General features: G+C 38.7%; 1 protein-coding gene and 1 long non-coding RNA gene across 5 annotated transcripts in view; one reads left to right on the plus strand and one right to left on the minus strand.

The window, feature by feature from the left end:
- Positions 1-12,758, plus strand: part of CORIN (corin, serine peptidase) — a 256,347-nt gene that overhangs the window by 224,246 nt on the left and 19,343 nt on the right. For all 4 annotated transcript variants that reach the window (XM_029946248.1, XM_029946227.1, XM_029946242.1 and 1 more), the window contains 3 exons: positions 4,565-4,681; positions 7,433-7,482; positions 7,629-7,803. In XM_029946248.1, coding sequence (XP_029802108.1) covers positions 4,565-4,681; positions 7,433-7,482; positions 7,629-7,803 — 342 coding nt within the window. The remainder of the gene's footprint in view (positions 1-4,564; positions 4,682-7,432; positions 7,483-7,628; positions 7,804-12,758) is intronic.
- LOC115297987 overlaps positions 11,596-12,758 on the minus strand; it is a 3,786-nt gene continuing 2,623 nt past the window's right edge. The window contains exon 2 of the long non-coding RNA XR_003911549.1: positions 11,596-11,813. This is a non-coding gene — a long non-coding RNA (uncharacterized LOC115297987). The remainder of the gene's footprint in view (positions 11,814-12,758) is intronic.

Below are 12,758 nucleotides of genomic sequence, written 5' to 3' on the forward strand. Positions count from 1 at the left end.
AAAACAGAGAGGGAAGCAACCATAAGAGACTCTTAACTAAAGAGAACAAACTGAGGGTTGCTGGAGGGGACAGGAGTGAGGGATGGGCTAAATGGGGGATGGACATTACGGAGCGCACTTGCAATGAGCACTGGGTGTAATACGTAAGTGATGAATCACTGAATTCTCCTCCTGAAACTAATATTACACTATATATTCACTAACTTGAATTTAAATAAAATCTTGGATATTTTTTCTTAAAAAAAAAGATAGGAAGATAGGAGACATGTTCTTTAAGAACTTGTTAATTTGATTTATAATGTCGAAATATGTAGACGTATCTTATGTGGGCCTCGATTTGTACCCTTACTCACAAATATTTGCTCCCCACGAATGTTTGGGATGGGTCTGTATCTGTGTCTCAGTTTTCTCAGACTGTCAGGCTATCAAATGGGTGCACTGGATAGGTTGTTTCTTAATTTCCTTCTCTGTATATGAGTTCATGGCTGCTATAGAAACATTCAGGTCTATGAGTAGATCAAGAAGATGTGGTATATATACACAATGGAGTACTACATGGCAATGAGAAAGAATGAAATCTGGCCATTTGTAGGAGAGTGGATGGACCTCAAGGGGGTCATGCTACGTGAAATAAGTCAGGCAGAGAAGGACAGATACCATACGTTTGCACTCATAGGTCTAACAGGAGAACAGGAGAAACCTAATGGAGGACCAGGGGGAGGGGAAGAGGGAAAGAGAGTTGGGGGGAGAGAGGGACGCAAAACTTGAGAGACTATTGAATGCTGAGAACGAACTGAGGAAGAAGGGGGAGGGGGGAAAAGAGATGGTGGTGATGGAGGAGGGCACTTGTGGGGAAGAGCACTGGGTGTTGTATGGAAACTAATTTGATAATAAACTACTTAAAAAAAAAAGAAACATTCAGGTCTGATTATATTCCCTGCACACACTTTCTTAGGATACAGTGACTTTGATGCCTAATCACTAGTAAAATGGTCTTTGCTCTTTTGCTCTCTACCCAACAGAATTTCTTTAACTTGATAAAATATGGAAAAGGTAAGTCAAATGCACTACCAGCTGTAAAACAAAATTTGAGCAGCTAAGTTCCAGATACCTTTTAATAGCATGATTTACATTATATGCATAGTTATAAAAATGAAAAAGTACTTACACATGTATTCTTGATGAGTATGTAAAATGGCATTAGTCTTTGAAGAGTAAAATTCATACTATTAATAAAAAATTTCAATTTTGATTTGATACTTTTATTTCTAAAAAATTATTTTTATTTTAGGAATTGTGCACGTTAGGCAAAGGTAAAAAGTTAAAAGTGTTAACTGCTGCTTTTTGCTATAACAAAAAATTGGAAACAATCTACATTTGGGTTAATAGTGGGTTGGGTAAGTAAAAGTATGTGCATCCGTATAATGGGAAGACTCTGCAGCCGTAAGAACACGGCACGGCATGAAGAGGGACCACGTAGAGTTCAAAGTGTTAGGGATGGTACTTTGGCATCTGACCACAGGGATTCAAATCCCAGTTCTGTCATCTATTCTCCGTGTGACCTTGGGCAAAGTACTTACTCTCTTTTCAGCTGAATTTTTTCATCTCCAAAGTGGGAAACAATAATGCCTCCTTTCCAACACTGTTGAAAGGATTAAATAATATAAAATAGTGCTGTTGACAAATGTTAACTACTTTTATGGAAAGCCTTCCAAGATAAATCACTAAATAAAAATACCATCAATACAGCACAGAACAGGGTGTATAGAACTATATATATATATATATATATATATATATATATACATACACATACAGAAGTTGTTTATATACATCTGGGATGGGCAGAATATTTTTCTTGTATAATTTGTATTATTTTTTACATGGATAAGTATTGTTTATATAATTTCAAAAATAATTTAAAGAAAAAATTAAAAAAAATTGAAATCACACGATGCTCAGATTCTGTATGATGGAGAAATAGAACCATATGGATTCCTAGATATTTTTTTAAATGAGGCACAGAATGGCATTTCTGGTGCTGAAAGATTTAGTTTTGTGCATGGAAAGCATTCTAGTGTTTAAGAATTTCACGGAAAACTAATTTTTATAATGACATTCCCCTCTTCCTGATGATGAACTTCTTATATTTTCCACTTGATGTAAATGAGAGATTCAGACTAAATTGCCTCCCTCAGTTGGAGGTTAATGAACGAAATGCGGAAACATCCCATGTGCCTTGCCCTGTGCAGACCTTTTTCAGGGTAACTGAAGGTGCCTTGCAGGTTGAAAGACTGAAGTGTCCTTTGCAATGATTTTTCTATCCACCATCAATGCAAACCCTATGCTGAATAGACCTCCCAGTGCAAGTCCCTTTTGCCCTAAAAAATACCCACCTAAAGAATGACTTAATTAGACAACAAATCTGACTTTATCTTCCTTCGGCTCTTGGCCAGTAAAATGCCTGGATCTCAGAGGCTCCCAAGTTCTACTGCAGAAGGTAATTCTCAGGATGCAGGTATCCGGAGAAATACCGTCAGTGGTGTTGTGACCTCTTTCTGACACTGAAAGTTTCCCTCTCACCACACCTCCACAAATGCAACTTCTGAGATGAATAGAGAGCCAGACTCTCATTTTGGTCAAGGAAAAGGAAAACCCCCATTTTGCAGTAGGTTTTGTGAATTTTTCAATGACCTCACAGTTCATTCAAGTTTCTAACTGAATTTAAATCTGGTGGAACTCTTCGTAAAATGTGGTCAGGGTGCATGCTTTTTGTTTGAACATCCAATGATTACAATCCATTCATTATTAAGGGCTCAGTTTGGTTTTTTTCCCTTGGCTTTTATTCTGCGATCAAGTGTTCTCTGTAGAGGGATTTCCTCTTTTTAAAAGTAACAGGATTTGGGGAAGGTTTTGTTCCTTTTTCTTTTTTTTTCTATGATGAAATTAACTTAATCTCATAAAATTAAAATTAAAAAATAATTTTTAAATAATAATCAGCTGCAATGTTCATTTCTCTTTCAATGCTACTGAACTGAACTTTGTTTCCCTTCCTGTGCCCTCTTCACCACCTCATTGTTTTTTTGTTTGTTTGTTTGTTTGTTTTGTTTCATTTTCAAAAAGTGGCATCTTTTTATTGGAAAAGAAAGTCACTAAGCATGAAGACTTGATCCTGGTACAATTTCAAGATTTCCAGGTTCATTTGAACCCTCAGTGCTGTGGCCATTCTTTTCAGTTATCTTTTTTAAAATTTTTAAAATATTTTTATTTTATTTTTGAGAGAGTGGGAGAGAGAGCCCTAGCGGGGGAGCAGCAGAGGGAGAGGGAGACAAAGAATCTGAAGCAGGCTCCAGGCTGCTGTACTGTCTGCACAGAGCCCAATGCAGGGCCCCGAACTCATGGACTGTGAGAGATCATGACCTGAGCTGAAGTCAGATGCTTAACTGACTGAGCCATCCAGGCGCCCCTTCTCAGTTATCTTTGATGTGTTCTTCCAGACCCTTCCACCCGCGATCAAATCCATATACATGTCACTTTCCTTGTCATCATGCACCTGGACACCCCCAACTTTCATCTGAAGAGATCCCCTTTTACTTGGAAAGAAAGATAGAGGCTATCTGATTTGAAGTCTCCTCTCCAACTTCACCAAAGTATCAGCTTCCTTCCAGGTTTAGAAGCAGCCCTCCTTCCTCCTGTCTGAATTCATTCCTCCATCTCTTCTACTCTTGGGCTTCAGGTGATGGAAGTCCAAAAGTTTTTCTGCAAATATGGATCACCTAAAAGAGCCAATTATTTCATGAAGAATAGAATATTTTACATAAAACCTTATTGCTTTTGAAATCCAAGGTGTTATACCTTGGATACAGTGTAACCATATGTACTTGAATGATTGAAGGAGGCATTCACAAAAAAGGATTGGTAGAAGGTGATGAAGAAGACAGAGAAAGAGGAAAATAATAGTGTTTAACTCCCATTTCTATTTTCCAGAGTTTTCCCTAATTTTTAGTGCATAAAGATTTTAATAGTATTTTGGGAAGAACCATTACAATTTTGTGCTGTCCAAGTAGACATTACATAGCCATCGATTTACTTATGTACTTTTTTAGTTTTTATTTACTTTGTTTTAAGATATTGCTGCATTGCAGAATTACATTGGGCAAGAAGAGAGGAGAAAACATCCCAGGCAGATAGATTTTATCTTACTTTTTTTGATCCCTGCCCAAAGTTCCTCTTGTTTTTTGAGATATTGGAACTTTATGTCATATACATTAGAATTCTAACACCTCACGAAGTTCAATACATGTCAGTGGAGCGCATGATTAAAACACCTGTAACAATTTAGATCTTTATTGCTCTAGGGTATACTTTTAGTAGCTTCCTCTTCTGTTGATCAGGTTCCATGCCAAATTTCTAATACAAACCCTCCTCTTGAAATACTGATGTATTGTAATGTAATGTAATGTAATGTAATGTTTCTTTTTGAAAGAGAATGAGTGCTAAATAATATTACCTGTGAAAGATCACTGTGCTTTGAATATTTCATTGCTATTTGCCCTTCTATTAGGGAACCATCTGTGACCAAATTGGTGCAGGGACAGGAGCAAGACCAGAAGTGGCTGACATTACACTCCAACTGGCAGAGCCTCAATGGGACCACTTTACATGAACTGCTGGTAAAAGGGTAAGACACCCTTCACAAGAGTTGTGCAGAGTGGATTATGAAGCAAGAGTCTATCATCAGGGACTTTCTCCTTTCTAATTTAGGGCAATCCAAATGTATCACATCAATAAAGAAGTTCGTAGAATGGTGATTGGCCTTTATATGTCAACATTGTTTGACTTTATCTCTTCTTTCTATTCTTTTCTCTTGCTAATTACATTTTTCTTTAATGATGATTACATAAACTGTCATGGTGAAGGAAGAGGAACTTAGGTTCTAATTTTGGAGTTTTTTCAAATCCTATCCAAAGTAATCTCCTGTCTAATATCCTACAGATGCTGCATGGAACTAGTTTAGAGGGAATTGAAGTAATGAAAACTGATCAAACTTGGATAGTCTAAGGGAAAATCGGACACAAAATGAAATTACAATCGAGTAGCCTTGAAAGTCTACTTCTGGAAAATTCTCGCTAAAAATCTTGGCACCTTGAACAGGGCTGTCTCCCTTATTTTTGAATGGGGATACAGGATGGAAATTGAAGGAATTAACACTTATTTTGTGTCTATTAAATAATAGGGTCATAGCTATAGAGTATTTTAATAGCTTGAACAAAACAGCCCACAAATTCAAGTGGTTGTCTCTCAACTCAAATCAAGTTAATATGACTCCAAAGCTTTTAATAAGTGCTAGAGGAACCATTTCCTAAGAATCACAAAGGAGAAAGGAATAGGTAAGCCATTTCTCTTTAGAATGTCTTGAAAATTTCCTGATGGACTAACCTCTGAAGCCAGATTTCTGAACGATGATCTGAATCTTTCAGTGGAGTGATTTGTTTCCCCAAATTACAAATGCCAGAAAAGCCCTTTCAGGTTAAATATATAATGTACATAAATTTCATTCTAAATCGGGAGTTGATAGAACTGGTTCTAGTTCTGGCTTACTAACTAGATTTGTGATCTTTTGTAACCACAATTTCCTATAAAATAAGGAGTTGATATAGATAGTCTTTGCTCTCTTTTCCTATTCCTACAAGGTATGATTTGAGGATCTAAAATAGCAACAGACTACTGAGTATCTCTTCTGTGCCAGGTTTAGTGCTAGACTGTGAGAAGATGTAGGAGTGAATGAGAGGGACAAAGGCTCTGGTCTTAAGAAACCTACATTGTGTAGGTAGACAGAGAGACTGTAAGTGAGTAAGCAAAATAAATTTCAGATCTTTGGAGATACTACAAAGAATTTAAGGATAACAAGATAGAAAGCAAGGAGGAGACAGGTTGTGGGAAGGCAAAAAGCAAACATGCTTTTTCTGTATTATGTAACTTATTGATACAAATAATTACATATATCCCAATGCAAATTTAGCAAGAAATAAAAATAAATCAAATCCTCAAAAGGGAATGTAGATATGGCATATTTAGGGATACTTTTTCTTTTTTTCCTGAGAGGGCTAGGATTCTAAGCATGTCACAGTATTTAAAAAAATTTTTAAGCTTTTTTTTTTTTTTGAGACAGACAGAGATAGTGTGAGTGGGGTAGAGACAGAGAGAGAGGGTGAGAGAGAGAATCCCAAGCAGGCTCCACACTGCCAGCACAGAGCCCAGTGTGAGGCTTGAACTCATGAAACCATGAGATCATGACCTGAGCTGAAACCAAGAGTTGGGTCACCTAACCGCCTAACCTACTGAGCTACCCAGAAACCCCACTGACAGTTTCAAAGCATCTTTTGTTTTTTAAATTTATACTGTGAATAAATGCTTCATCATTGAAAGAAAACTTTGTGATTGTAACTTAATGTGCCCTAATTTGAATTCTCTTGTGCAGCCACATTGATAGATGCTTAAACATGGCCCATGTTTAAACGTTAGCTGTGGTGTTTAGAAAGGTCTTATTTTCTGAACCCATTATTCCTGTAATTCTATTAACTGGCTCTGATCCTGCCATCTAGGGTTACATGGGATAAATTTAACTCCCTTCTTCTTGTCCGGCAATCATAGACCCACATTTAATTTTTTTTATGTTTACTTATTTTAAGACAAAGAGAGAGGCAGAGAGAGAGAGGGAGAGTGGGAATCCCAAGCAGGCTCTGCACCACCAGCACAGAACCCAATGTGGGGCTCAAACCCACAAAACTGTGGGATCATGACCTGAGCCAAAACTAAGAGTTGGACGTTCAACTGAGCCACCCAAGTGACTTAGATCCACATTTTATTATCACAAGTCTCTTCACGATTCTTTTCCAGTCTAATTATTCAGTTCCTTTACCTGTTCTCTAGCTTTTTGAAGTAATATTTTATTTCTCCAAAGTATTTTCAACTTGTTTTGGACATCCACACTCTCTCCCTAAGAATAAAAATGTGACATGCTCCTTCCTCACCAAAGATCCTAAGAAATCACCCAATTCCCTTGCCTTCCTCATCTTACTTTGAAAATCATGGTTTGAGTCAATATTCTGGGTGGTGCCACCAGCCAAACTGATGTGGGAAACATTGCTCACAGTAGTTCCTTTTCCCACACAGGTGAAAATATATTATGATGGTATTAAGTAAACTTTAAAAAAATACATAACTTCCATATACTCACATTTCCAAGGTGATATTTGACGATAACCCCACAAGAGTTCCTCAAGAATTCCTACACGAAGTACAGATAATCTTTACTCAAAGAATACAACCTTTGGAAAGAGTGGAACCTATGTCTTGCTTTTTGGTGGTAAAGTGTTTGAAGTGAGTGATAAATATGTAACTTTATGCCATTTTATGTTTCCAAATCTAGGCAGACTTGTCAAAGCAGAAGTAAGATTTCTCTTCTGTGTTCTAAACAAGGTGAGAGAATTAGTGGTGTAGCAATGGAATATGAACTTAACTGGGTTGGCTCTGGGCAAAAACAGTGACTTGCACTTAACAGCAAATCCAAGCGTCAAGCTGGGTTTGTCAGTGAATCACCCACTGTCTTTCCTGCTCCCTGGTAGACTGTGGGCGTCGCCCTGCTGCCCGAATGAACAAGAGGATCCTTGGGGGCCGAACAAGTCGCCCTGGAAGGTGGCCATGGCAGTGTTCCCTGCAGAGTGAACCCAGTGGACACATTTGCGGCTGTGTCCTCATTGCCAAGAAGTGGGTCCTGACGGTTGCCCACTGCTTTGAGGGGTAAGCTGTATCCTTTGGCTTTGCCTGCATCTGATCATTCTGTCACTTGGGCATTCTTAGTAGCATATATAATTCTGCAAAGCCACTTTAGTGCAGAAGGCACCGTTGATCACTTCCTTTGCTTAGATTTTCCTACTCTTGATGTTGTCATCCTATGCATGTGCGGATCATTTATTGGCAATGGATGTATATTGTTTATGATTTTTCCCTAAAGAGGGAGGAAATGGAAGAGTAAAGTTTAGAAAGGTGACTCTCCAGCAAGCATTAGTCTCTTTTTCAGCTCCCTTAAACACATCAAATACATCTGAAGTTCAATAGAAGGGATTTATTAGGGTTCTCTGAGAATGAGAGAGGAGAGGTGAAATTATTTTAAGAAATTGTCTCACATGATTGGGGGCTGCTGGTTGGTCCAAAATCTAATGGGGTAGATCAGCAGCCTGGAGTCTCAGGGAGAGGTTCAGTTTGAAGGCAAAGGCAGACTGCTGGCAGAGTTTCTTCTTGCTCAGGGGAGGTCAATCTTTGTTTTCTTAAGGTCTCAGTTTGGGGGATGAGGATAATCATATTATGGAGGATAATCTGCTTTATTCAGAGTCCACCAATTTAAAAGTTAATCTTGCCCCAAAACACCTTCATGAAAGCATCCAGAACAATGTTTCACCAAATATTTGGGCACCGTAGTTGGCCTAACCTCATTGGCATATAAAATTAATCATCACAATATGCCTAAAGGGACCAGAAAAATAAGATAAAAGGGAGCCCTACCCTAAATTGACAAATCACTCCAGAAGGTCATCACCTGTTCTGACTATCTGCTGTGTACTTTAAAAAATAAAACCAACCATACAATAACGACAACAAACAAACAAAAAGTCCAAAACACTGAGTATGTTCACACAAGATTCTGGGGATCAGACATTTGGACATGACATACCTGGTGCAGTCTGTCTCTGATTAGAATGTCTGGGGCCTCAGTTGAAAGATTCTAAGGCTGAAGGCTAGACCCATCTGAAGTCAGGCAATCAGTGCTGCCCATTGGCCAGGGCCTTAGTCTATCACCATATGGGACTCACGCCATGGTGGCTGGTCCCCCAGAACCAGCTTCTCAAAAACAGAGCAGGAAGAAGGTGTGTTGCCTTTTTTGACCTACCCTCCAAAGACACACATGGTACCTCACCTACATGGTTGGTCAGACCCCTCACAAGCCCCACTCAGAGCCAAAGGGAAGAAACAAAGAGCTCTCCTCTCAGTAGGAGGAAGAATTGAGGACATATTTTAAAATCACCCATGTCATTTTTTTCTATTTATTTTTCATAATTTTACTTTATTTCAAAATAAAATTAAATATCAAATAAGAGCAAAAATTCAAACTAAAATCACTCATAGTTCTATCATCCAACCCAATCGATTATTTCCATTTGATCATGTTAATTTCTAGGGGAAAATGCAATTTCTTTTTTTGTCTAGTAATATTTTTCTTAGCTTTACCACTTGCTCTGTCACCATGGATCAATTCATTAACCTCTCTGGGCCACAGTTTCTTCCCTTATGACTTGAGGGAAATAATAGTCCCTACCTCACAGGGCTGGTGCCGGCCGTGAATTAAATAGTCTTACACAAAGCCTTTAGAACCATGCCTGACACTGATCAGTAAGCTCTCGATTAAGGTTGACCCTTCTTCCAAAAAGTACTGCTAAAAATGTTCATTCTACCTTTTCCCTTTGCAGTGTCACATGAGTATCTTTGTGTTTTGTGAGCTATTTTTTTGCCTTCTCCCTTCTCATCATCCTCACTGTAACCCCTGCTAACAGTGGAGGGAGTGTTCCTTCACAGCAGTGAACACATACACTCTTCACAGGGTGCCACTCTTTACTTTTACTATTTGGAATCACACTCTGCTTTTGTTTGTTAAGTTGTTTTTCTCATTTAACAATATATCACGGACCTCCCTCTAGGTTAATGGGTGTAGCTCTCCCTCACTCTTTTTCAAACCTAAATGATATTCCATTATATAGATTCACCATAACTTTTTCTATTATTCCCCAGTCGATGGATGCTCAGGTTGGCTCCACTTTGCCACCATGTTAGCAATATTGCAAAACGTCTTCTCAAACACAGCTACTCATCTACTGGTCCTTGTTGCTACAGACTAGAGTCCCAGCGCTACATGGGGGTTATAAACATGAATACACTTCCTTGAAGTGCTAACCTAGTAAGGAGATGGACATTTAAACAAATAATTAGAATACAATTATAAAATGGAAGTGGGTATATCCAGTTGATTGCTCTTTTGGGGAAAAGAAAATATAAAAAATCAAACCAGTACCTCCTCTTGAGAACTTCTAGTGTGTAAGACCCAGAATGATTGGAAGACTCTATGTGGTATGTCAGGAAATACACTACAATGTTATTGCTTTGGAAGGGGCCAGATGTTTCCAGATGTCTGTCCCAATTTTGATGTATAACTCCGTGATAAGCAGAAGATTATACTAGCAAGATTATATTCATCAAAAGATGATTACTTAAATAAATCCAATAGGACTCTTTATGCACCAGTTAAACCAGGTTCATGCACCACTTTTGTCATTTCCATATGCCTAACACTAAAAAGAAGCCTTGCATTAGAGAAGAAATATGGTTTACAATTAAGGAAATGGATATAATATCAAAGGTCTTGGTGGAATTTCATGGAACACTAGACATAACAGAACTGTCAAGAGGGATCTGGTCTGTCCATAAAAAGCTAGAAATTGCCCAATTTCAAATAAGCCTTCTCTTGAATATGTGCTAATAACTGATTCAATTTTACAATCTCTCCAGTGGCCAGCAAGCTTTGAGAACTTCTAATTGTAAGCCTTATTCTCTGCTGGAGTCATCAACTGCTGCAATTAATGGGATTTACTTCATACCGTGATCCCATACTTTGGCAAGGTTCAGCATGACCCATCTGTAGGTCTTATCAACCTGTCTTTTCAAATTATATTGGTGGGGGCGGGGAGACAAGTTTGGTTTGCTCTTTTATGAAGAAATATTTTAAAATCCCAAATGAAAATTAAAAACATGAGTTACTAGGCTGATCAGACCAGGTCCCATATGCCCTAATAACTCAACTTCAACAGTTCTGAGCAAGAAAGACTTTGATTTTTAGAGGTAATTTAACATGCATTGTTCTTGCCTTCTCCTGCCTCTGAAAGACATAGGGCTGGACTTTCTAGGCTGACACACAATTAGTAATTGTCAGAAGCATCTAATTCTTCTCCAGGAAATGAGCATGAAATCACCTCACTATATGACCACAACTCTTAACCCCACCATGCTGCCCATGCCGTGATTTCTCCCAACCAGCTCTTCTATCCAACAGGACTGTGGCCGCTGGTCTACACATGTCCCCAAGGGATTTCAGCCCCCTAGTTTTCTCATGTCCTTCTCTTCATAGTTAACTTTGTGTGCCAGGTAATCACTTCAGTCCTCTCACTGAGACTTTCGGTGTCTTTGTCCCTGGATCTGTCTGCTATTCAAACCAGACAGATGCCCAAAAATGAGTCAGTGCAAATCCCTCATTTTCTGATCCTAATATTCTTGCTTTTTGGAATTGAGGGAGGACATTTCCCAAGAGTGCAGGTCAGCACCATCCCTGACTTTCAACATCAACTAGACTTTTAATATTACTCTGTTATCTTTTTGCCTCCTTCTGGAGAGCTCCCTCTCTCATTCTCCATTGAACAAAATCACTGTGCTCACCTAGCTCTCCTAATCTTACAGTCTGTTACTGCACTCAGAAAAGGAAGTGAGATGTTTGGTCTGACTTTTTATTAAAAGTAAATCGTGTCATGTCCTCATGATTCCTTCTTTATCCTTAGGTGCTTCTGAATCGTGCCAGCAATTCACAATCTGTTTTTCTGTTCCATTCCCTTAAAGAATTTTATCCACTTCCATCAGTAATGGTGCCCACTAAAGCAGAAATTCTCCATCTTGGATCCATACTTCCTCTGGGGCTCTATTTTCCAGCATCACTGAAAAATAAGCAAGTGTAGTTTTAAAAAGTCCTGGGTGACAATGACCTGACTCCATCTTTGCCACTGTGCTGCCTCCTATGGAGATATTCTCTCATCCTCCTCTCTCCAGGGGAAAATATCTAAGATGTAGTCAGAAGTTGGCTTAAAATATGGGCCAAACCTCATAGTTTCTGAAGCTCACAGAAACTGGGAGCTCCTCCCCTCTTAAGATTTGTAGTTATTTCTTGTTTCTTCTAGGCATACAACTACCTACTATGTCCTCTGCATCTGCACCTGAACAGCTAGCCATTGCTGAAGAATATCACACACCTAACTGATAACCGACCTCACCTAAAATGTGTTATCATGAATCTCAAGTGAGCATCTAACAATATGGGACACTTCCCATATACTCCCACAGTAAAGTCACTTTTCTGCCCTCAGAGACAGCTATCTGACATTTTCTCCTCTCTCTCCAAATCTTCTTCAGTCTCCATTGACCTTACATCATCTTTATGGAGAAAACAGACACTATCATATACATCCTTAATCCCAACAAATTACCTGCAAATATGTCCATATCTCCTACTTTCCCCTGACTTACGGTGGAAGATGTGTCTATTTCTATTTAAGACAATCATATCCTTCTTCATCTTTTCAAGACTTCATTTTGTTACCTGTCTTTTATTTTTTTAAACTTTTTAAAAATAGTTTATTGTCAGATTGGTTTCTATATAATACCCAGTGCTCTTCCCCACAAGTACCCTCCTCCATTACCACCACCTCCCTTCCCCATCCCCCTCCTTCTTCAACCCTCAGTTTGTTTTCAGTGTTCAATAGTCTCAGATTTTGCGTCCCTCTCTCTCCCCAACTCTCTTTCCCTCTTCTCCCTCCCCCTGGTCCTCCATTAGGTTTCTCCTGTTCTCCTGTTAGACCTATGAGTGCAAACATATGGTATCTGTC

The sequence above is a fragment of the Suricata suricatta genome, chromosome 1 (genome assembly GCF_006229205.1).
Source record: "Suricata suricatta isolate VVHF042 chromosome 1, meerkat_22Aug2017_6uvM2_HiC, whole genome shotgun sequence".
NCBI classification, from domain to species: Eukaryota; Metazoa; Chordata; class Mammalia; order Carnivora; family Herpestidae; genus Suricata; species Suricata suricatta.